Source organism: Phyllobates terribilis, unplaced genomic scaffold (genome assembly GCF_046119375.1).
Source record: "Phyllobates terribilis strain yellow unplaced genomic scaffold, ASM4611937v1 Scaffold_2__4_contigs__length_985480577, whole genome shotgun sequence".
Classification (NCBI taxonomy): Eukaryota; Metazoa; Chordata; class Amphibia; order Anura; family Dendrobatidae; genus Phyllobates; species Phyllobates terribilis.
This window is the reverse complement of record NW_027362762.1, coordinates 42,460,324-42,486,809: the sequence shown is the minus strand read 5'-3', so window position 1 is coordinate 42,486,809 and position 26,486 is coordinate 42,460,324. Positions and strand designations below refer to the sequence as shown.

General features: G+C 43.1%; 1 protein-coding gene across 5 annotated transcripts in view; it reads left to right on the top strand.

Moving 5' to 3' along the window:
* The window catches only part of P2RY6 (pyrimidinergic receptor P2Y6), a 142,399-nt gene extending 137,907 nt beyond the window's left edge, over positions 1–4,492 (top strand). For 2 of the 5 annotated variants that reach the window (XM_073661288.1, XM_073661291.1), the window contains one exon: positions 2,444–4,492. In XM_073661288.1, coding sequence (XP_073517389.1) covers positions 2,484–3,470 — 987 coding nt within the window. In that variant the 5' untranslated portion in view covers positions 2,444–2,483 and the 3' untranslated portion in view covers positions 3,471–4,492. Of the gene's footprint in view, positions 1–145; positions 611–1,144; positions 1,242–2,443 lie in introns of those variants that run through there. The other 3 variants (XM_073661292.1, XM_073661289.1, XM_073661287.1) reach the window with 3 other exon arrangements.
* The last annotated feature ends 21,994 nt before the right edge of the window (positions 4,493–26,486 follow it).

The following is a 26,486-nucleotide window of genomic DNA, read 5'->3' as shown; positions in this document are numbered from 1 at the left end:
ACTGTTTGGTCGCACGGCAGGGCTCGGAAGGGAAGGAGCACCATTTGACTTTTTGAATGTAAAATTTGCTTGACTAGTTAGCGGATGCCATGTTGTATTTGGGGAGCCCCTGATGTGCCTAAACAGTGGAAACCCCCCACAAGTGACACCATTTTGGAAACTAGACCCATCAGGGAACTTATCTAGATGTGTGGTGAGCACCTTGAACCCCCAAGTCCTTTACAGAAGTTTATAACATGGAGCCGTGAAAATAAAAAAATCGAACTTTTTCCACAAAAATGATGTTTTAGCCCCATTTTTTTTTATTTTCACAAGGGTAAGAGGAGAAAATGGACCCCAAAAACTTTTGTGCAATTTCTCCTGAGTACATCAATACCCCATATGTGGGGAAAATACAGTGTTTGGGCGCACGGCAGAGTTCAGAAGGGAAGGAGCACTGTGTGACTTTTTGAACGGAAAATCGGCTGGAATCGAGAGTGGACGCCATGTCTCGTTTGGAGAGCCCCCTATGTGCCTAAATAGTGGAAACCCCTCACAAGTGACCCCATTTTGGAAACTACACCCCTCAAGGATTTTATCAAGGGGTATAGTGAACATTTTGAACCCAGAGGTATGACACAGAATTTGATAACATTAGGTCATCATATTGAATAAGTTGTCATTAGTCTTGAGCGCAAGTGCTCACTACTTGAGTTTCTGGGGGTTAATGTGTCGGGAGCGGTGCGTGACCGCTCCCTGCACACAGTACCGGGTGTCAGCTGTGACAATCAGCTGACACCCGGCGGCGATCGCGCCCGCACAGCCTGTGTGCGCGCGTGATCGCCATGACGTATTAATACGGGTCAGGCTCTTAAGTCCCAGGGCACAGACGCGTATTAGTACGTCATGGGCTTTAAAGGGGTTAAAATAATTATAAACCCTGTATCATTTCCTTTACACTTCACAAATACTTGTTACTTTGTGTTGCTGTCACAGAAAATCCTAATAAAATACATTTAAGTTTGTGAAAAAATGTGGAAAAGGTCACGGGGTATGCATACTTTTTCAAGCTACTGTAGATAGCAAGTCTGTGCAATTTAATTTAGAAACGGAGAGTCTGAGGTTTCCACATTTCTTTTGAAGATCCTCGTAAAGGGGAAGTTTTAGCCATTATTAAGGGGCCGGCGTCCTCACTTCTCTCATTCTGGGTCGCGCTGAGTCCCGGGTGGTGTTGTTCGGTGCAGGAGCTGCAGAATTCTCAGGTATCTCATTTCTTGCTGTTATTATTTGCAGACCGCGCTCACCCCTATCGTCGTAGACTCAGATTTATGAATGTTTTATATCCCCCTTTACCTTAAAGTTAGGTGATTTTTAATTCCCACTCGGTTTGGAGGCCTTCTGCCTCCCTGCACCTTTAACCTCCTTTAAGAAAATATCCTGTGCAAAAAAAAAAAATTGTACTCAACTGTGCTTTAATTAGTAAATTAAGACACTTTAATATTTCCTGTGTATAAGGTGCCCCGATCTGCAGCTGTACGTTCTGGAACCAGGTTCGGACTTAATGCAGCAGCTGAACCAGCCCCCTCATCTATCTATGTAATGATGTTGACTCCGAAGGGGGCTGGCTTAGATATTGATAAGAACACTCAATCGGTCCTCTTCGAACCCAGTGGCCTGGTCATATGAAAACCCAAGAAAAGCTGGCACTATAATTGGGATTACTGTAGGGATTGCTGTAGGGATTACTGCAGGGATGGCCTTAATGGCTTATTTATTGGATTAACTATCATGTTATAGGTTGGGGGTCTCACATTTGGTGGCCCCTAACAGGAGAAGTTTGAGAAAGAAGCTCTATTACTTACTAACTGCCCCATTACATAACTCTCATTAACCGAAGGAAATGGAAAAAAAAAATGTATTTCTCTATTTGCAATTTGAGAAATTTTCCTGCTCCGCGCAAATCTGTTAAGTATCTGAATCGTTCACAATTGCAATACCGCTACCTGGTGGTGAACAGACAAATTACAGGTGATAGATTTTGGTAAGAAGAACAAGCAACATCATACTATAGGGAAGGTAATAAGGGCAATGGCCCTGGGGGACATCCACCGGGCAGTTACCTCCCCCTCCTCCAAGATACTTACGTTTTAAGCTATAAAATAACGGCTTAACCCACCGATGGGTGTTAAAAGCAGATGATGGCTGAATATAACAGCCATCTTCTGCTGGGAAAGATTCGGGCTTGGCTTGTGAGCCTGCATAAGAGTCAGGGAGATGACATTTGACGGACATAGTACCTCATATGTTGTTAAGGGGTTAATATAAGAGGTTCGAGCGTCCCTTTCTTGCCCACTGTCCTTTGGACTGGTTAAGTTGGTCATCAATTACTCTTATTTAGCTCCATGAGGTTTATTGAACATCTGGTTGATCTCCCCTTTAAGTCTTGTCTTCTCTTTGCTTCCAGATTCTGAAGTAAACATGTGATCACCTCCACCTCGAGCGACATGGACAACATTACGTCAGTCCCCATCGGGAAGAACTCGTGCACTTTCCACGAAGAGTTTAAGCAAATCCTCCTGCCTGTAGTCTACTCTGTGGTCCTTGTTTTCGGTTTCCCGCTCAACTTTATTGTGATCCTTCAAGTGTGTCTTTCGAGAAAGGCACTCACCCGCACTGCCATCTACACCTTGAATCTAGCAGTGGCTGACTTCCTCTACGTGTGCTCCCTCCCTCTTCTCATATATAACTATGTCCATCATGACTACTGGCCATTTGGAGACTTCACTTGCCGCTTTGTCCGGTTCCAATTCTACACCAACCTCCATGGAAGTATCATGTTCCTCACCTGCATGAGCTTTCAGAGGTACATGGGTATCTGCCACCCCTTATCTGTTTGGCACAAAAAGAGGGGCAAAAAGTTCACGTGGGTGGTCTGTGGGATTGTCTGGTTTATTGTCATTGTCCAATGTATACCCACATTCATGTTCGCATCTACAGGAACCCAGAGGAATCGGACAGTCTGCTATGACTTGAGCCCTCCAGTTTTATCTTCTCGGTATTTTCCATATGGCATAACGTTGACTGTTACTGGCTTCATGATCCCTTTTATTGCCATTTTAGGTTGTTATTGTGCCATGACCAAAATCCTCTGCCAGAAGGATAACTTTTCCGATGTGGCGGCCCGACGAAGGAAAGACAAAGCCATTCGTATGATCATCATTGTGGTCATAGTCTTTGCCATAAGCTTCTTTCCTTTCCACCTCACCAAAACTATCTATTTGGTCATACGTTCCAAGTCCGGGGTCCCATGTTTGGAGCTGCAGACCTATGCCATTGTGTACAAATGCACAAGGCCCTTCGCTAGCATGAACAGCGTCCTTGACCCCATCTTGTTCTATTTTACCCAACAGAAATTTAGGCAAAGTACTAAATTATTAGTAAAAAGGGTCACCACCAAATGGAGGACCGAAGGAACCAACACTCAAAAATGACAAATGGAATAAATGCAAGTTATCTGTGGTCTATTTCTTGGATAGAAGTGTAAGAATCTCCATGGGGAGATATATTTGCCGAAAGATGTTTTTAGCCTTTTAGGTATCATTTCCAACTTTTCATGGGCAGATATCAGTGGTGACATGACCATAAACACATGACAGAAGAGGATGAAATTAAAAGATAAAGCTGGGCAGATGTTTTCATACCTGTGTAAATATGTCACATAACAGCCACTAACGACAACACTATAGAAACCATACTGTAACAGTGTAAACTGGGAACACAAACCTAACTTTTAGTCTTCCGAAATAAAAGAAGAATGAATACAAGCAAATTTAATAAGGGACTGCAATGGGGTCACAACTCACCCCTGACTACTGAACAGAATCTATCGCCACCATTGCTGTCTCCTAAGGTCCTTTATGTCTGTCACATGTTGGCATCCTCTACCACCATGTTGTCTTTGTGCAGCCAGAACTGGAGACAATCAAAAAGCATTACATGCAGATATGAAATAACAACAATAATTCTATCAATTCAAAGGTCCAAATAAACCTTAGAAAGACAAAAAAATACTGACTTGTGTGCTCTCTCTGTGTCACAGTATCACAAATCCACAGATTGACACCATCTTGGAATTGCAGTTCTTTTTTGTAGGATGTATTATAAATTGTATATAGTAAAAAATGTAAATATAATCTAAAAATGTGAACTGAATGACAATAAATATAAATGTGCAGTATTATATTAGAGATAATATAAATTGTAATGTGAACTGTAGCATTGAATAAAATCTGTAAAACATGATTAGGCTTGTTCAATAGGGTACTGTCTGATGGAGCTCAGTAGTTGCACGAGATTTTTGAAAACCATTTGCCACATTGATGAATACACATACACTACAGTTATATAAGAAATGAGATGTGATGGAAGACTCAAAGCTGTTGTAGGACACGTAAGGCCCCATTTAGCCATAAAGGTAAGTTACAGTAAGAGAAAGTGCTTCAAAAGTTATGCTAAATATATACAGTCACAAATATGTATTGTCACATACTGTACAGTGCCTTGAAAAAGTATCATTTCACCTTTTTTTCACGTTACATCCTCAAACTTAAATGTATTTTATTGTGATTATATGTTGATACCAACACAATGCAGCAAGTATTTGTGAAGTGGCAATTTGGGGGCAATCACTCAGGATTTTATTTAAGGGTATCAGACTACAGGGGACTGTATATAGAGCTGGTGAAATAAGTATTGAACACGTCACCAATTTTCTAAGTAAATCTATTATCTAAAGGTGCTATTGACATGAAATTCTCACCAGATGTCGGTAACAACCCATCCAATCCACACAGGCAAAGAAATCAAACCATAGATATCCATAAATTATGTGTAATAATGAGAAATGACACAGAAAAAAGTATTGACCACACTTATTGAAATGTATTGAATACTTTGTAGAAAAGTCTTTGTTGGTGATGAAGCTTCGAGACGCCTCCTGTATGGAGAAACTAGTTGCAGGCATTGCTCAGCTGTGATTTTGGCCCATTCTTCCACATAAACACATTCTGAAGCTTCTGTGGGGGCTCTTTGTATGAACTTTGAGCTTTAGTTCCTTCTATGCATTTTCTATTCGCACCTCTAGAAATAGATTTACTTAGAAAATTGGTGAAGTGTTCAAGAGTTATTGCACTAGTTGTAAATGCACGTTACAATTTTCAGATTTATATTTTCAAAATATTTAGAAAACCAACAATCATTTCTTTTACACTTCACAAATGCTTGCTACTTTGTATTGGTATCACCTAAAATTGAAAAAAAATGTACATTTAAGATTGTGGGTATAACATGAAAAAAATGTGGAAAAGTTCACGGGGTATGAATACTTTTTCAAGGCACTGTATATGCAGTGTCTCAAGTGGCCGCTCAGGTTTACTCGTATTTGGGGGCTTCAATGACTTTGGTGGCTCTTTGGTGGATGTTTGCTATTTAAATGCATCAATCTCTAGGGTGACCTTAATGCTTCTACTTCAATTCATTATTTCCATGTGGACAGATCTATTTTTTAAAATCCCATAACAGCCATAGGAACTAGCTCAATGCTACAGCCTCTCCTCGAACACAACTCGTAAATGTATCTTTGTATACTATTTGTAGCAAGGTGGTCCAAAAACGTATTTTGCTGAAGAAGTCACGGTGATGATGAAAATGCATTCATTCAGGATGCTAATAGGGGTCCTGATGCAATTGACATGTGACAAGATACTATACTGTCTTATTACCTTGTGTATTTGTTATCCAAAGTAACCAGATGCAATGTTTCATCTTTGCAGTGCAGAAGCCGCACTCTGGTAGCAAGTTTTCGCATCTGACTCAGGAAATTTCTGTAAGCTGTCACCAAGTGTGTAGCTTTTATAGCCGTATATGGTTGAAATTGTATATATTCCTCAATATCAGTGCTGCAAGCCTCCTCCTATAATGCAACTGTCTGTAATTGCATGACGATCATAGTCTGTAAATTATAATCTTTTAATAAGTGAACTGTATATTGTACAGATATATTTTGGATTAGTATACTCATATTGGAATGTCATACCGCTAGAATGGATTGCAACTCAAGTTAAGGGCGGTAGTACACTGCATAACATCCTGAGCATTATGAAATTCAGGTCCTTTCTTTCCTCCAAGAGGATCTAGAGAACTATTCTTAGTAGTAGGGAGAGGACAGTGGGAAAGAAGGTCGATATTTAATTTGTTAGTCCCTACTATACATATATTACACAATAGGAATAAAAAGGGACAGCTATGGGGTCAAAATTCACCCCTGACTCCAGATCAGACAATTTGTCGGCCATTTATGTTTTCTCGGTGTCTTCTTTTGATCCACATAACTGTAACTACCAGGCTGGCACTTTGTTGTCCAACTGAGATGTATGCATCTAATAACTATAAACCCCATCTGTAAAAAAAAACTCTGTTTACATGTGTGTGTGTATATATAAATATATAAACACATACAGTACAGACCAAAAGTTTGGACACACCTTCTCATTTAAAGATTTTTCTGTATTTTCATGACTATGAAAATTGTACATTCACACTGAAGGCATCAAAACGATGAATTAACACATGTGAAATTATATACTTAACAAAAAAGTGTGAAACAACTGAAAATATGTCTTATATTCTAGGTTCTTCACAGTAGCCACCTTTTGCTTTGATGACTGCTTTGCACACTCTTGGCATTCTCTTGATGAGCTTCAAGAGATAGTCACCGGAAATGGTCTTCCAACAATCTTGAAGGAGTTCCCAGAGATGCTTAGCACTTGTTGGCCCTTTTGCCTTCACTCTGCGGTCCAGCTCACCCCAAACCATCTCGATTGGGTTCAGGTCTGGTGACTGTGGAGGCCAGGTCATCTGGCGTAGTACCCCATCACTCTTCCTCTTGGTCAAATAGCCCTTACACAGCCTGGAGGTGTGTTTGGGGTCATTGTCCTGTTGAAAAATAAATGATGGTCCAACTAAACGCAAACTGGATGGAATAGCATGCCGCTGCAAGATGCTGTGGTAGCCATGCTGGTTCAGTATGCCTTCAATTTTGAATAAATCCCCAACAGTGTCACCAGCAAAGCACCCCCCACACCATCACACCACCTCCTCCGTGCTTCACGGTGGGAACCAGGCGTGTAGAGTCCATCCGTTCACCTTTTCTGCGTCGCACAAAGACACGGTGGTTGGAACCAAAGATCTCAAATTTGGACTCATCAGAGCAAAGCACAGATTTCCACTGGTCTAATGTCCATTCCTTGTGTTCTTTAGCCCATACAAGTCTCTTCTGCTTGTTGCCTGTCCTTAGTAGTGTTTTCCTAGCAGCTATTTTACCATGAAGGCCTGCTGCACAAAGTCTCCTCTTAACAGTTGTTGAAGAGATGTGTCTGCTGCTAGAACTCTGTGTGGCATTGACCTGGTCTCTAATCTGAGCTGCTGTTAACCTGCGATTTCTGAGGCTGGTGACTCGGATAAACTTATCCTCAGAAACAGAGGTGACTCTTGGTCTTCCTTTCCTGGGGCGGTCCTCATGTGATCCAGTTTCTTTGTAGCGCTTGATGGCTTTAGCAACTGCACTTGGGGACACTTTCAAAGTTTTCCCAATTTTTCGCACTGACTGACCTTGATTTCTTAAAGTAATGATGGCCACTCGTTTTTCTTTACTTAGCTGCTTATTTCTTGCCATAATACAAATTCTAACAGTCTATTCAGTAGGACTATCAGCTGTGTATTCACCAGACTTCTGCACAACACAACTGATGGTCCCAACCCCATTTATAAGGCAAGAAATCCCACTTATTAAACCTGACAGGGCACACCTGTGAAGTGAAAACCATTTCCGGTGACTACCTCTTGAAGCTCATCAAGAGAATGCCAAGAGTGTGCAAAGCAGTCATCAAAGCAAAATGTGGCTACTTTGAAGAACCTAGAATATAAGACATATTTTCAGTTGTTTCACACTTTTTTGTTAAGTATATAATTCCACATGTGCTAATTCATAGTTTTGATGCCTTCAGTGTAAATGTACAATTTTCAAAGTCATGAATATACAGAAAAATCTTTAAATGAGAAGGTGTGTCCAAACTTTTGGTCTGTACTGTATATTACACAGGATAAGATGGGATTATTTAATTGAGGTAACAGTGTAAGTGACTATACTATAGACCTCAGCACAAATGTGATATATGTGAAGGAACAGTTCCAGGGGGGCTCCGCAGAATCCTGCTTCTTCCAGTGGATCCACACCCTGCCACCTGCCTAACGTCACACTGCGCCAGACGGAGCACGTGATATGGATCTACCCTTTGCACCAAGGTGACGTTCCGCACCCCCTCAAGGATGCGTAAGGTCAGATTGGCACAGTTCTACACCGTCACCTCCTGTCCACACAGGTACAGAGAGGCACCAGGGAGTGGGACAAGGTGGTCCACTCAGACATTGATGTGGCCTCACCCTCTCCCACACACCTGACAGGCTGAGAAGCTCTTTCACTGCTCCAGTTAAGTAGAGCCTTGTCAGCCTGGATAGAGCTGCCACCAGTTTCTATTTGATATAACAGACTTATATCGGGCTAGAAACCAGCCCGGCAGCGCATCTTGACCGAGTAACAGGCATGAGGTTTGTGGTTCCAGATAAAAGAAACAGCCCAAGATTAAATTATATAATCGCCATAAGGGCTCACTAAACAATCTACTATATGCATAAGGGTTACATATACAGTGGTCAGAGTTACAAATACAAACACAGCAGTTGTAGGGGGTTCCAAAAGGCTGGGATGTGTATCTCCTCGTCCCTAGATGCTAGAGTGGCCTAGGATGCAGTCTGGCGTTCGCTATCTAGCCCTGAGCTAGAAAAATTTTTGTGAAGAGCTGGGACATATAGTTCTCCCACAATTTGGTATTGAAATATAGTACCTTAACAAAACAGAACATGCTAGTGAACAAAGGAAAGGATCTCTGCAGGGGGCTTGCCTGTCAGCTCAGCTCACACTGCAGAGGGACACTCACACTGAAGCCCCCCTGCCTTCTCTCTTACAGCTGGGAGTCTGGTTAGTAGAGATGAGCGGTGTTCGACTAGAACTGTTCGCCAATCTCAAATTCGAGCTGTTTTGGGCGGTGTTCGAGTTGTTCGACGAACCCGAACGATTTGCAAAAAATTTGGCTGTTCGAGGTTATGTTCGATAACTGTTCGTGCACCAAAAGCTTGTCCTGCATGTCTGGCGTTATTTAGAGCACCAATCATGCAGGGATTGTCTGCCACTCACTGTAATGCCACAGCCATGGTGGTTGTGGCATTACAGTGATTGCCCAAATCGATGGGAACAGTGCCAACAGTGAAACATGAAAAGCCGGCAATTCAGCAGCGGCATACACCGCTACCCGACAATTTAGAACCGAAAGAATAGAGCTTCACACATAGATTAGATAGATAGAAACATGTCAGCCACATATATATGAAGTACAGTGACAGTGTTGATTACTGTACTTGTCATTTAGTGTAAAGGATTTATTAAAAAAAATATTAGTGTTTTCATGCACTGTCTCTTTAAAAAAGCCGGCTGGCAATTCAGCAGCGGTACCCGACAATTTGGAATAGAAATAATAGAGAATCACACATAGATTAGATAGATAGAAACATGTCAGTCATATATATATGAAGTACAGTGACAGTGTTGATTACTGTACTTGTCATTTAGTGTTAAAATAAAGGATTTATTTAAAAAAAAATTGGCGTGGGGTTCCCCTTAATTTTAGGCTCTAGCGGAGGTTAAGCAGACGGCTGGGGCAGATGTTTGAAGCCTGGGAAGGGGGTAATACCCACGGAGCTTCCCAGGCTACTAATATCAGCCCCCAGCTGAATGCCTAGCCTTTACTAGCTATTAAAATGGGGGACCCCCCCCAAAAAATGACGTGGGGTCCCCCCTATTTTAATAGCTAGCAAAGGCTAGGCAGACAGCTGGGGGCTGATATTAATAGCCCAGGAAGGGTGCCATGAATATTGGCCCCCTCCCAGGCTAGAAACACCAGCCGTCAGCCGCCCCAAAAATGGCGCATCCATAGGACGCGCCAATTCTGGCACTTAGCCTCGCTCTTCCACGCTGCCCTGGTGCGGTGGCAGGGGGTAATAGGGCTGGGGTTGATGTCAGCTTATAATGCCAGCTGACATCAAGCCCAGGTTAGTAATGGAGAGGCGTCTATAAGACACCCCCATTACTAACCCCATAGTCAAAGTTAAAAGAAAACACAAACATCCAGAATAAAGTCCTTTAATTGAAATAAACACACAATTCTTTATTGTTCTAAATTAAACCATACTTACCGTCACGCCCATTCCAGCTGAAGCCAACGATCTCCTGCAATAAAAGTAAAATAATAAAGCAACCTCATCCTTACCTTTCCATGGTTCCCAGGACAGCTCCAGCTCTGCTACATTGAGATGACAGGCTGGACCGCAGCAGAACGCTGCCATCCAGCCTGTCATCCCGCAGACACTGAGAAGCGCAGGCATGCTTGCGCTCCTCAGTGTCTCGCTGTGACGGCATAAAGATGAGCCGACAATGAACTCGGCTCACCTCATGCACGTCACTGACAGCGTGGGAGAATTCTCCTGCACTCAGCGCTTCAGCGTGAGAATTTTCCCACGCTGTCAGTGACGTGCATGAGGTGAGCTCATTCATGTCCATTGAACTCAGCTCACCTCATGTACATCACTGACAGCGTGGGAGAATTCTCACGCTGAAGCGCTGAGTGCAGGAGAATTCTTCCACGCTGTCAGTGACGTACATGAGGTGAGCTGAGTTCATCGGACATGACCTCGGCTCATCTTTATGCCGTCACAGCGAGACACTGAGGAGCGCAAGCATGCCTGCTCTTCTCAGTGTCTGCGGGATGACAGGCTGGATGGCAGCGTTCTGCTGCGGTCCAGCCTGTCATCTCAATGTAGCAGAGCTGAAGCTGTCATGGGAACCATGGAAAGGTAAGGATGATGTTGCTTTATTATTTTACTTTTATTGCAGGAGATCGTTGGCTTCAGCTGGAATGGGCGTGATGGTAAGTATGGTTTAATTTAGAACAATAAAGAATTGTGTGTTTATTTCAATTAAAGGACTTTTTTCTGGGTGTTTGTGTTTTTTTTAAATACTTTACTAGAAATTCATGGTGGTCATGTCTAATATTGGCGTGACCCCATGAATTTCGGGCTTAGGGCCAGCTGATAATGCCAAGCTGGCCCTAACCCCTTTATTACCCAGTGAGCCACCGCACCAGGGCCCTGGATGAGTTGGGTACAGCGCCAGAAGATGGCGCTTCTATGAACGCGCCATTTTCCAGGGTGGCTGCGGACTGCAATTTGCAGCTGGGGGGACCCAGAAAGCTTGGGCCTCCCTGCGCTGCAGATTCCAGCCCCCAGCTGTCTAGTTGTACCTGGCTGGACACAAAAATAGGGCGAAGCCCCACGTATTTTTTTTTTTAATTATTTCATGAAATTCATGAAATAATAAAGAAAAAAAGGGCTTCCCTATATTGTTGTGTCCGGCCAGGTACAAATAGGCAGCTGGTGGTTGGGGGCAGCCCGTTCCTGCCTGCTGTACCTGGCTGGACACAAATATAGTGCGAAGCCCCACGTCAATTTTTTTTTTAATTATTTCATGAAACTAGATGGTGGCCCGATTCTAACGCATCGGGTATTCTAGAATATGTATGCGGCAGACCCGGCGCAATCAGCAGAGCGGTGTTGAAATTTGGCGACTATATCACTGATTGGTCACGGCCGGCGGTCGCGACTAATCAGCAGAGCGGGGTTTAAATTTTGCACCAATAATGCTCATAGGTTGTGGTTGCGACCAATCAGCAAAGCGGTGTTTAAATTTGGCGGCAACAATGTTGATTAGTCGCGGCCGGCGGTCACGACCAATCAGCAGAGCGGGGTTTAAATTTGGCGCCAATAATGCTGATTGGTCGCAATCGCCGGCCGCGACCAATCAGCAGAGCGGTGTTTAAATTTGGCGTCAAAATCGCTGATTGGTCGCGGAAGGCAACTGTGACCAATCAGTAGAGCGGGGTTTAAATTTGGCGCCAATACTGCTGATTGGTCGCGGCCGGCAACCGTGACCAATCAGCCGAGCAGGGTTTAAATTTGGCGCCAATACTACTGATTGGTCGCGGACGGCGACCGCGATCAATCAGCAGAGCGGTGTTTAAATTTGGCGCCAATAATGCTGATTAGTCGCGGCCGGCATCCGCGACCAATTAGCAGAGCGGGGTTTAAATTTGGCGCCAATCTCGCTGATTGGACGCGTCTGGCGTCCGCGACCAATCAGCAGAGCGGTGTTTAACTTTAGCGCCAAGATCACTGATTGGTCGCGTGCGGAGAGCGCGACCAATCAGCTAATCGTATTGGTGAGGACCGGGGAGCGCCGCTGCCTGGTCGGATACTTCCGTTGCGAGAAGCCGGGAGAGGAGCGACTGCTCGCAGCAGAAGTATCCCGACCCGCAGCGCCGCTCCCCGGTCCTCCCTTGACACCCTAGCCGCTGATGTCCCCACAGTATCCGCATGGTGTTACAAAGGTCCGGACATTTGTGTTAAAAATCGCTGATTGGTCGCGGGCGCTGCCCGCGACCAATCACCGATTTGGGCGCCAAATTTAAATATCGGCCGCAACCAATCACCAATCTTGGCTCCACATTTAAACACCGCTGTGCTGATTGGTCGCCGACGCTGGGCGCAACCAATCACCGATTTTGGCGCCACATTTAAATAGCGTCCGCGACCAATCAGTACAGCGGTGTTTAAATGTGGAGCCAAGATGGGTGATTGGTCGCGGAGGATATTTAAATTTGGCGCCCAAATCGGTGATTGGTCGCGGCTGATATTTAAATTTGGCGCCCAAATCGGTGATTGGTCGCGGGCAGCGCCAGCGACCAATCAGCGATTTTTAACACAAATGTCCGGACCTTTGTAACACCATGCGGATACTGTGGGGAGGTCAGCCGCTAGGGTGTGAAGGGAGGACCGGGGAGCGGCTCTGCGGGTCGGGATACTTCTGCTGCGAGCGCCCGCTCATGTCCCGGGTTCTCGCAGCAGAAGTATCCGCACAGGCAGCGGCGCTGACATCCATGCGGCTAGGGTGTGAAGGGAGGACCGCGGAGCGGCGCTGACATCCAATTGGTCGCGGCCGCTATTTAAATGTGCGGCACAAATCGGTGATTGGTCGCCGTCTTGACCGCGACCAATCACTGATCTTGCCGCCAAAGTTAAACACTACTGTGCTGATTGGTCGGATATTTAAATTTGGCGCACAAATCGGTGATTGGTCGCGGGCAACGTCCGTGACCAATCAGCACGGTAGTGTTTAACTTTGGCGGCAAGATCAGTGATTGGTCGCGCGCCAAGACCGCGACCAATCACCGATTTGGGCACCACATTTAAATATCGGCCGCGACCAATCACCGATCTTGGATCCACATTTAAACAACGCTGTGCTGATTGGTTGCGGCCGATATTTAAATGTGGCGCCCAAATCGGTGATTGGTCGAGGTCTTGGCGCGCGACCAATCACTGATCTTGCCGCCAAAGTTAAACACTACCGTGCTGATTGGTCGCGGACGCTGCCCGCGACCAATCACCGATTTGTGCGCCAAATTTAAATATCAGCCTCATGCACGTCACTGACAGCGTGGGAAAATTCTCCTGCACTCAGCGCTTCAGCGTGAGAATTTTCCCACGCTGTCAGTGACGTGCATGAGGTGAGCCGAGTTCATTGTCGGCTCATCTTTATGCCGTCACAGAGAGACGCTGAGCAGCGCAAGCATGCCTGCGCTTCTCAGTGTCTGCGGGATGACAGGCTGGATGGCAGCGTTCTGCTGCGGTCCAGCCTGTCATCTTGATGTAGCAGAGCTGAAGCTGTCATGGGAACCATGGAAAGGTAAGGATGATGTTGCTTTATTATTTTACTTTTATTGCAGGAGATCGTTGGCTTCAGCTGGAATGGGCGTGACGGTAAGTATGGTTTAATTTAGAACAATAAAGAATTGTGTCTTTATTTCAATTAAAGGACTTTATTCTGGGTGTTTGTGTTTTCTTTTAACTTTGACTATGGGGTTAGTAATGGGGGTGTCTTATAGACGCCTCTCCATTACTAACCTGGGCTTGATGTCAGCTGGCATTATAAGCTGACATCAACCCCAGCCCTATTACCCCCTGCCACCGCTACAGGGCAGTGGGAAGAGCGAAGCTAAGTGCCAGAATTGGCGCATCCTATGGATGCGCCCTTTCTGGGGCGGCTGACGGCTGGTGTTTCTAGCCTGGGAGGGGGCCAATATTCATGGCACCCTTCCTGGGCTATTAATATCAGCCCCCAGCTGTCTGCCTAGCCTTTGCTAGCTATTAAAATAGGGGGGACCCCACGTTATTTTTTGGGGGGGGTTCCCCCATTTTAATAGCTAGTAAAGGCTAGGTATTCAGCTGGGGGCTGATATTAGTAGCCTGGGAAGCTCCGTGGGTATTACCCCCTTCCCAGGCTTCAAACATCTGCCCCAGCTGTCTGCTTAACCTCCGCTAGAGACTAAAATTATGGGGAACCCCACGCCAATTTTTTTTTTAATAAATCCTTTATTTTAACATTAAATGACAAGTACAGTAATCAACACTGTCACTGTACTTCTTATATATGTGACTGACATGTTTCTATCTATCTAATCTATGTGTGATGCTCTATTCCTTCTATTCTAAATTGTCGGGTACAGATGCTGAATTGCCGGCCGGCTTTTTTAAAGAGACGGTGCATGAAAACACTATTATTTTTTTTGATAAATCCTTTACACTAAATGACAAGTACAGTAAGCAACACTGTCACTGTACTTCATATATATGTGGCTGACATGTTTCTATCTATCTAATCTATGTGTGATGCTCTATTCCTTCTTGTCTAAATTGTCGGGTACCGGTGTATGCCGCTGTTGAGTTTGCCGGCCGGCTTTTTTAAAGAGAGCGTCTTCTGAGCAGTTTGTCAGCTTTTGGACACCTTTGAAGGTGTTTTCTATGTGTTTCTATGTGTTTTTGTTTGCCTGCCATTGGTTTTAACGGTGTTCTAAGGTGTTCGACGAACAGTTCGACGAACAGTTCCTCGAACATCCCGGTGTTCGACGAACCGAACCCGAACACTACGGGGGTGGCTCAACACTACTGGTTACGCTGTGCTTGGAGACCTGACAACCAGGGAACAAGTGATTATTCTAGAATATCCTTCACACACCTGCTATATGTTCCATGAATAAAAGAAATTTGTCAAATTGTAAACACTTTTTGAAAAAGTATAAAATCTGAATGGAATGTAAATTCTTATAGAAATGTTCTGTGCTATTAACTGGTTTTCTGAATAAAGATAAAATCTCTACAGGAAGTGAAAATGTTTATATTCATAACATTTTTTAGATATTATTTTTGTTAAGGGGGTCCTACTATCACATGTCTTTGGTTATATGGGCTTTTAACGCTCACCAACCATCAATCCAAACAATCACTGGGGAAACTTTGTTGCCATAGGAGAGGTTGACAGTTTTCTACATTACGGGAGATAGAGAAGGATAAAACAGTGCAGACAAATGTACCTCCACCTCTCGGATAATTGGGCAATTAAATTCTTGAATTTGGTGAGGTTCTGGAAGTCAAACCTCCATCGGTGACCTCCATAAGGGTGAAGGTTTGTTTTCATGAAACGAGATTTAAAATTCACTGGTTGTAAGTTAGTTCCTGTCTTGTGTCTTTTACTTCCTCGCTTTGCAGATTGTTAGCACAGCATAGAGACGTACTAAACACTCTTTGGTCTGACAAGGAGAAGTTAGGGGTGGAAAGCATTACACTCTCACAGGAACTGTGCAACTTGCAGTATGATATATGAAACTTTGAGGGGTTCTTACATTATTAATCTTATGCACAGTACCTTGGGAGGGTCCTATATATGAAAGAGTGCAACCTCACCCCCCTCCAGGTTCAGTGTATTGGAGTATTATGATGGTAGAAGTCCTACTTAAAAAGTATAGGAGATCCACCTGAACATCACTCAGGTAGAGTTCACAGCATCGCATGAGTTTCGACACTACAAGAGTTAAGCAGACCATCATGCCCAGACAACTTTTGGTGAGTAGAAGAGATGAGCGAATAATTTTACAAAAATCTACATTCGCCAAAATACAGGTTCCTTTAGAATTCGCATTCACGCAGATTCAGCAAAATCCAAGCCGGTGGTTGTTCTGATCTATAATAGGTCAACAAAAGGTTCAAAAAATAAAAAAAAATTATACTATCAACTCACTGATCAACTCACTGATCCCCCCTCCGCCATTCGTTATGGGATATTTGGACCTCTCACACTGTGCCAGACTTCCAGGTCTCATGGCATCTGGGAGGGTTCTGCAGGAGGTCAATAGCATCATGATGTGCACTGTTGACCTCCCACGTATCTGCATAGAACCCTCCGGGCCATCATGACACCCAAAAGTCCGACATAGTGCGAGAGGCCCAAAGATCCCATAGTGAACCGCGGGAGATCAGAATATGCAACGACGACTGGATTGGAGGCGGTGAGTAGCAGAGGGTCCGGAGAGGTAAGTGGAAATGAGTATAACTTTTTTTTTATTTTCTACATATTTAGTTTATTATGCTCTGGGGTCTGGAGACCCTATAAGAGGCATTAAATTAACAGAGAACAACTTGTCTGTGAATCTGGGAAATCTGGGTTAGAGTCTGGGAAATCTGGGTTAGAGTCTGGGTTTGGGAAATCTGGATTACAGTTCAATGAAGATAAGTTTTGAGACAATTGCTAAAGCTGGATAATCTGTGATACAACTCAAAGTTGACATGTTAAGAAACTGCCGCAGAAACTGAGAAAGCTAGGTGAGACTAATATTCAGAGTATTTTACCAATATAGCTCAATTAGCCCAAAATATAACAATTCCCCATAAGGCACGGGTATGAATAAATAACCAAAGAGAGCGTTTTGCCTGGAAAAAGAGTACAACTTGATAAAAATTAAATTTTTATTATCAGAATTCATTAAAAAAAAATACATGTACAGTACAGACCAAAAGTTTGGACACACCTTCTCATTTAAAGATTTTTCTGTATTTTCATGACTATGAAAATTGTACATTCACACTGAAGGCATCAAAACTATGAATTACCACATGTGGAATTATATACTTAACAAAAAAGTGTGAAACAACTGAAAATATGTCTTATATTCTAGGTTCTTCACAGTAGCCACCTTTTGCTTTGATGACTGCTTTGCACACTCTTGGCATTCTCTTGATGAGCTTCAAGAGGTAGTCACCGGAAATGGTCTTACAACAATCTTGAAGGAGTTCCCAGAGATGCTTAGCACTTGTTGGCCCTTTTGCCTTCACTCTGCGGTCCAGCTCACCCCAAACCATCTGGATTGGGTTCAGGTCTGGTGACTGTGGAGGCCAGGTCATCTGGCGTAGCACCCCATCACTCTCCTTCTTGGTCAAATAGCCCTTACACAGCCTGGAGGTGTGTTTTTAGTCATTGTCCTGTTGAAAAATAAATGATGGTCCAACTAAACGCAAACTGGATGGAATAGCATGCCGCTGCAAGATGCTGTGGTAGCCATGCTGGTTCAGTATGCCTTCAATTTTGACTAAATCCCCAACAGTGTCACCCGCAAAGCCCCCCACACCATCACACCTCCTCCTCCATGCTTCACGATGGGAACCAGGCATGTAGAGTCCATCCGTTCACCTTTTCTGCGTCGCACAAAGACACGGTGGTTGGAACCAAAGATCTCAAATTTGGACTCATCAGACCAAGGCACAGATTTCCACTGGTCTAATGTCCATTCCTTGTGTTCTTTAGCCCAAACAAGTCTCTTCTGCTTGTTGCCTCTCCTTAGCAGTGGTTTCCTAGCAGCTATTTTACCATGAAGGCCTGCTGCACAAAGTCTCCTCTTAATAGTTGTTGTAGAGATGTGTCTGCTGCTAGAACTCTGTGTGGCATTGACGTGGTCTCTAATCTGAGCTGCTGTTAACCTGCGATTTCTGAGGCTGGTGACTCGGATAAACTTATCCTCAGAAGCAGAGGTGACTCTTGGTCTTCCTTTCCTGGGGCGGTCCTCATGTGAGCCAGTTTCTTTGTAGCGCTTGATGGTTTTTGCAACTGCCCTTGGGGACACTTTCAAAGTTTTCCCAATTTTTCGCACTGACTGACCTTTATTTCTTAAAGTAATGATGGCCACTCGTTTTTCTTTACTTAGCTGCTTTTTTCTTTCCATAATACAAATTCTAACAGTCTATTCAGTAGGACTATCAGCTGTGTATCCATAAGACTTCTGTACAACACAACTGATGGTCCCAACCCCATTTATAAGGCAAGAAATCCCACTTATTAAACCTGACAGGGCACACCTGTGAAGTGAAGACCATTTCCGGTGACTACCTCTTGAAGCTCATCAAGAGAATGCCAAGAGTGTGCAAAGCAGTCATCAAAGCAAAAGGTGGCTACTGTGAAGAACCTAGAATATAAGACATATTTTCAGTTGTTTCACACTTTTTTGTTAAGTATATAATTCCACATGTGGTAATTCATAGTTTTGATGCCTTCAGTGTGAATGTACAATTTTCAAAGTCATGAAAATACAGAAAAATCTTTAAATGAGAAGGTGTGTCCAAACTTTTGGTCTGTACTGTATATACAAAGTAATTAAGGCAAACACCAAAAGACAAACATGCACATCTTAAAAAAATCAAGGAATAATATCGAGAAGAACAAAGCTGACATGGTCAGATTCATCTACGATTACAGTTCTCGTCAGGACCAGATCCTTCAGAAATACTGGCATGTACTCATGTGTGACTATGTTCTAAAGCAACATTTCCCAAAATATCCCCCTATGACCTTCAGAAGGTCCCGTAACTTCCGAGATCTTCTGATGCATAGTTACCACCAAACAAATAAAGTGCCCCTTATATTCGGATCTGGACGCCCCAAATGGGGTAACTCACCATGTCGCCATTGTGTGGCCTGTCTTAATATGATCAAAGCCACAGAGTTTCAAAACTCAGGAGGCACTCACAGCAACCAAATCACACATACACCAACCAAATCTCACATACAATCAAGTGGCGTAATTTAATATATAACATGCCCGTGCAACCAAATATATGTGGGCATGACGTCAAGAGAACTCAAGAGAAGAATGCGAGAACACGTGCGGGATATTAGAATGGCAAAAGAGGTAACCGCAGGTTCTGATCTGAATCCCATACTAAGACATTTTTGGCTCACATGTGGATGCGACGAGACACTGTTGTAAATACGCGGCATTGACCGCATACTAACATCTAATCGTGGCGGAGATTTGAAGAAACGTTTGGCTCAAAAAGAAGTAGAGTCGATCTTTGAACTAAAAATGCAGAACCCACAGGAGCTGAACGAATATATTTCATTTGCTCCTTTTTTTTGTAACATATTGTTTTTTTCTTTTGTAAGATCTTCGGTTTCTGATTTCTTTTCTTTTGTGTGTGTTATTGATTAAATTGATTTTATATTTTTTTTTTAGTGCTTCTGTGTATATGTTTTATATATTTTTATTGATCATGCTAGCCTGATCAGCGCAGGTCATATACCTGTTATTCTGATTAATTACTTTTCTTTTTTCCTTTACAGTTCGTCTCTTTCTATCCCTTATCATGCACTTCACACTTTAGCGCTCCTGCACATACAGTCCACACATCTAGGTATGAATATGTATTTATGGCTGTTCACATACCACTCAATGTCTTGGTTTATCTGTCATGCCATTTCTATACTATTTCTTCTCAGTACGTCCTGATGCCCAGTCGGTGGCCTTATTGGTCGCTGTACTTTGTTGTGGGGGTTTTTAGCACTTGCACTTTTTGCATTATTTCTATCTTGGTCTGCACAAACAAATATGTGCAGGTGTTTTGTTGTTGATACATCAGAAGCAGATTTTAAACATCTTTTTTATGTTATTTCAACCATTAACCATGGCCTGCTTTTTCCTTCTTGGCTGTTGACCCCACTGTCGTGGTTCCACCCCAGGTCATGCCTCTTTTCATCACATGATTGTGAAAGTGGCAGATCCTTTTTGTAAGTACTCGCCGTTCGGTGTCCTTTGATATACTCAGAGGCGATGGTCGCGTAGCGTCTCTTATTTACAGCGCTGTCATAACTACCTGTCATGTGGCTATGATACGGCAGGTCCATCTGTCATGTGCGCGCAGGTCCTACACCTTTACTAATCTTGTGTGTGCACATGGAACGGACTGAAGGACCTTTTATATCCAACTCTATATGCGGTATCCTCCTTCTAGACAATTATCTTCAAAATAGGTGGTGTAATTGTGAAGAGCCGGGGTCTTCCGTGGGCGTAACGCTACTCAGACAACACAGGGTGAGGGTAAAACAGTGTGGCAATACTTTATTGAACCACAAAGCGGACAATGAACACAGAACAGTCCCAGCAAATACCCAATATGGTACAACATTACACAGTCTCACCCTTCCGCTCCGCCTGCCTGGGATAAAACAGCTGCGACTTTGGAGACTTCCAGGGCCAACTGCCTCAACCAGTGGCCCCCGCTTCTGGTGGGCCCCCACAGAGAGTAGGTAGCAGCAAGCTTAGGAAGCTAGCAGTCCATCGAGGTACAAGACCAGGAGCCCCCAGGGTCCATATCTGGCCTCTCCGAGAGTTTCCATGGGGCCAGGCAACCGGTGGGTCCCTCCTGGCAACTCCAAATGTCTCCATGGGTTCTAGGCAACTGGTGGGTCCCTCTTAGCATCCCCAAACAACATATCCATGGGGCCAGGTGACTTCTTTGTCCTCTCCTGGACTGCCCAAAAGTATCCATTTCTCTCTGATAGTTAATGGAGCAGATCCGTATCTTTCCAGTCAGGGACGGTAACCTGGTAACCTTAGACCGGAATAATGTAGAATACAAATCTGTGTCTTTTTGGATGCCTTGCAATCCATCTGCTGTCCTGAAGGATGTCTCTCATTCTCCTTGTAAAGTCTTGCTGATTCTCCTTGATTCTCCGTCCCAAGTCTCACTGCAACAGAAGCATATGTCCTTTCTGCTTCTCTGGGCTCAAGTCTGACTCCTATGGAAGCATATCTCCATTTTTAAGTACACATCCATAGGTCAAGGGTCATTAGTCACATGTCAGAGATAAAGGTGCAGTGCTCAGCTATCATTGTTTGAGATAATCTATTTACATAGTTGATATCACAGAGGCTGTTGTAAATAATTTTTCAGCTGACTTAGTACTATTTGTCATTAGCATAGTAAACATGATTGTTTCCAAACGAATATAATTTAGCATTCAGGGTTATACAAATACTGGTCAGTCCACAGCCACAGAGATACACATATATTTTCAAGTCAATTTAAACACAATAGTGTATTTCTCTTGGCTTAACAAATCTAATCATCTAGCTGATTAAGATTAGAAGCTGTTTAGTCAAAGTAATCTATGTATGTTTTATTATTGGCTAGCATTGATATTTATACTTACCTGATCCCCCTACCAAACTACCCCTGATGAAGCAGTGGTGAAACATGAGTCGAGTCTTGTGGTAGGTGAGCTGATCATTGGTATGCATTGTTGACTTTCTCTTCCTTTGGGTATATGCATAGATATCTTTTACCCTCATAACACTATTAATTACCACTATATTCCTATGGTATACTCATATAGTAAACAGAGGTCGGCCTTCTTATCAAGGATCAGGTTACCAGGCCATTAGTTAATACATTGTGCCTATCACCCATATGCCTACTCAAATAAACATGACAAAACCAGAGAAATAACGAGTATATATGGAATTAAAATAGATTTTTTATTTGTAATTCAGTAAAATATATATTTCAACAATCATAAAATATTTAGTCACCAAATTTCAGTCAAAGTAGAAAAAAGTGCAAAGTGTTAAGAGGCCATTGCATCACCCTAGTATGGGTTCCCCAGTGGTATTCATAAGTCCAGCCCAAAGCTGAAATATACGCGTTTCGCCGCTAAAGCTGCTGGCTTTATCAAGAGGCATGCTTGATAAAGCCAGCAGCTTTAGCAGCAAAACGCGCGTCGGGGCTCTTTTTCTCTGCCGGAATACTACCTATTGCGGTCCCCTACATGTTCCCCCATTACATCTGGTGGTAAGTAAGACCCATTTGAATTATAGAATGTAGCATTGGTGCACACTACTTTATGCTGTATATTTCAGCTTTGGGCTGGACTTATGAATACCACTGGGGAACCCATACTAGGGTGATGCAATGGCCTCTTAACACTTTGCACTTTTTTCTACTTTGACTGAAATTTGGCGACTAAATATTTTATGATTGTTGAAATATATATTTTACTGAATTACAAATAAAAATTCTATTTTAATGCCATATATACTCGTTATTTCTCTGGATTTGTCGGTATACTCATATACCTAATTCTATTGACTAAATGTATTTGTTTCCTGTACATGCACTTATCTAATTGACTATTACAGGATTACATTCTTTTGTGACCATTTGTGATAGTGCCTTCATGTACTCATGAAACCCCTATGATTAGCTCACCTACCATATACACCTTTTTTAAGATGTCCATGTTTGTCTTTTGGTGTTTGCCTGAATTACTTTGCATATACATGTGTTTTTTAATGAATTCTGATAATCAGCATGTAATTTTTATCAAGTTGCACTCTTTTTTTTTCTGGCACAACTCTCTCTTTGGTTATTTAATATTGAGAGTGAAAAATATAGGTTGCAGGTAAATCTTAATACATTCTGACCCTGCTGCTAACACTGTGTCAGCTAGGTTACAGCTCAGTGGTGATAGTTTTTGGAACTAGTGTTGACACTGGGAAATCTGGGTTACAGATCAGTGAAGATACATTCATAGACTGCTGATGATAATGGGAAAGCTGGGTTACAGATCAGTGAAGATACATTCATAGACTGCTGATGACACTGGGAAATCTGGGTTACAGATCAGTGATGATACATTCATAGACTGCTGATGACACTGGGAAATCTGGGTTACAGATCAGTGAAGATACATTCATAGACTGCTGATGATAATGGGAAAGCTGGGTTACAGATCAGTGAAGATACATTCATAGACTGCTGATGATAATGGGAAATCTGGGTTACAGATCAGTGATGATACATTCATAGACTGCTGATGACACCGGGAAAGCTAATTTACAGATTAGTGATGATACATTTGTAATGGAACGCAGGGTGGTAGTCATGGGGGAGTGTTGCTTCTTTGACACCCCAGTCCGCTGCAGGAAATAGTGTATTGTGGGGTTGCATGTACGACGATGCTTTGTGTTCTGAGATCTCCACAGTCCCCGTTAATGCGCTGGGTGCAGAACTGTCCCGTTTAACCATCTCAGTCAAGAAGCCAAACCAGCTGTTATAAACGGTGGTCTTTTTATACACAGTCAAACAGGTGAACATAGAGTAACAGATTATGCATTCTTCATCACTTGCCACACAGTACACAGGCTCCATTCTCAGAGTTACTGTCTGCACTTTGTTTCTAGCAACAGGTACGGCACAGTAGTGAGGAGAGATCTTAAATGCCTGGATTTTCCTTAGGGATAGAGTCATATGGGTCCACGTGTGTCGCTATACCCTGATCCCCTGTGTCCTTGCTTATATCAGTCGCAGGGGCCGCTCGTAGAGACGTACTCCCAGTTTGAGTACCCACAGACGGGCGATACCTTGTCCCAAGGTCCCTTTCTCACTGGACAGTACCTTCAGTACCCAGAGCAGGGCGCTACCTCGTGCTAAGATCCCCTTTCTCGCTAGACAGTACGCTTCCTGGACTTGTAAGCTTTTCTCTTGCAGGATTCCCCACTTGCCTGTGTCGTCCTGCTGCCTCTGTAACTAGATCCTTTTCCTCACGAGCCTTGTAGTTCCACACAAGGAACAATCTGTCTTGCTTCTTTCTCTTCCTCCTCTAGACTGACTAAAATGGATCCCTTTCTCCCAGAATCCACAGAACTCCCTCCCACTATGGGCTGTACTTCTAATTAACGCTCAAACTGTCTTTGTGCCTGCTTCCTCTATGTTAGTAAGCAGATTTCACCGGTCAGCACTGCAGCCCACAGGGAAATAACCATTAAATACTTAGCAGTAACATACATGTAAAATACATTTTCACACATTTAACCAACAGAAATATCAGAGGAGTGGGATGCCATCCTCACCACCCTCACATCCAAAGACTGCTGATGACACCGGGAAAGCTGATTTACAGATCAATGATGGTACATTCATAGACTGTTGATGACACCGGGAAATCTGGGTTGTACCTCAGTGATGATACATTTTGAGACTACTGCTGCATAGTAGAAAAAACAACCAAAAAGTTAAACAAAAATACGTTTCAAGAATATTGAATATAAAATCTATATCTCATTCAAAACCCTCATCCATTAGATTTTAGCTAAGAATTGCTACAAAGAGTGGTTTTCAAACTTTAATATTTTTGGACAAAAGAGTAAATCACTTCTATGTTCACTGAGTATATATGCCAGGAAATGCTCCCAATGTACATGCCAAACCGTATACCTGGTCTATACTAGGTCCAACACATGCTCTTTTGAAATGTGCAGTTGAGCTTTATAGATCCAAAGCACAAAATCCATCCATCAAGATCAGGGAGAAGTTTTCTCACCCACCTGAACCTCACAGACGCCACCTGTCCCGGAAGGTTGGGGAATAGGTTATATTATACATCCTTATCTTTCAGAGGGGGCTTGCAATGGACCTGATTTTTGTCCTGTATTTTTGTGAAAGCAAAAAATTATGATGAACCATCTGAAGGGTCAGAGCCTAAATGTGACGTACAGAACATGTGACTTTGTTCCCATTTGCATTGGAGGCTCCATACCATATTCTGCCAAAAAAGGCTAAATCTTAGTAGTGCAGTTCTGAATAGGACCGTCCAGAAGGAGTTAATGGTTTTGTCATTGGTCACCTGTTATTGACACCACTATTTTGTGGGTTTAGTTTTCCTCCAGCACCCCCACAGGAGAAGTAGAGTATTACACAGCTCTCATATAAACCAATGGTCTGTTTATGTAATTATGTAGTTCAGGTTTTAGGATTTCCAGATGTTTTTGGCTGATTCATCAACTGCGACTTTTTAAAAAGTTGCAAAATTTTTGTGCGAATGTTCTTCTTTTTCACACTGGAGTGATTTTATATGCTGCACTTCTGCGCGAACGTTGCTACATTTTAGAGGAACATGCGACTTCTTGTGTTAGAAAGTCACACAAAAAAAGTTTAATACAAAAATAAAGAGCACTTTTAATTTGGTTTGATTCATTGCAAATTTTCTCAGTGAGGGATGGATGAAGTTTGTTAAAATCTTATTCACTTTGGTAGTTCTGCAATTTGCAAGTAACAGCTTAATTTTCCAGAGGAGCATGCATGGCTTATAAGTCTCCTCACTCTGACATGCCAGGCCTGGCTTGTCACTCTCCACAAGGAGAAACATTACCCCTTAGGCTCCGGCCCAGAGCCAAATCAGATCTCTGCAGAGCGCAGCGTGACCCGGAGAGTCTGCAGAGCGGTAACATCACTGAGAAGGGGAGAAGAATGGCGCTGGACACTGCAGAGTGCGGTCGTAGGTAAGTACAGTGGGTACGGAAAATATTCAGACCCCTTTAAATTTTTCACTCTTAGTTTCATTGCAGCCATGTGATATTTCAGTTTTTCTTTTTTAATAAATTTGCAAAAATTTCTACATTTCTGCTTTTTTCAGTCAAGATGGGGTGCAGAGTGTACTTTAATGAGAAAAAAAAAGAACTTTTTAGAATTTACCAAATGGCTGCAATGAAACTAAGAGTGAAAAATGGTAAAGGGGTCTGAATACTTTCCGTACCCACTGTCTATTAATACACTCACACTACATTACATGCATATACTGTATACACAGATTCAGTATACACAGATCATTTATACACAGATTCAATGAATAAAAAAAACTTAATGGGAGTGCTTCTTTAATAATACTTAACTTGTGATAGATATACATGGAATATTCAGGGGGAGAGCAATGATGGGGATGAGGAGAACAATGATGGGGTGGGGGAGAACAATGATGGGGATGGGGATAACAATGATGGGGATGGGGGAGAGCAATGATGGGGATTGGGAAGAGCAATGATGGAGGTGGGGAGAGTAATGATGGGGATGAGGGAGAACAATGATGGGGCGAACAATGATGGAGGTGGGGAAAGCAATGATGGAGGTGGGGGAGAGCAATGATGGGGATGGGGGAGAGCAATGATGGGGATGGAGGAGATCAATTATTGAGGTGGGGGAGAGCAATGATGGCGATGAGGGAGAACAATGATGGAGGTGGGGGAGAACAATGATGGAGGTGGGGAGGACAATGATGGAGATGGGGGAGA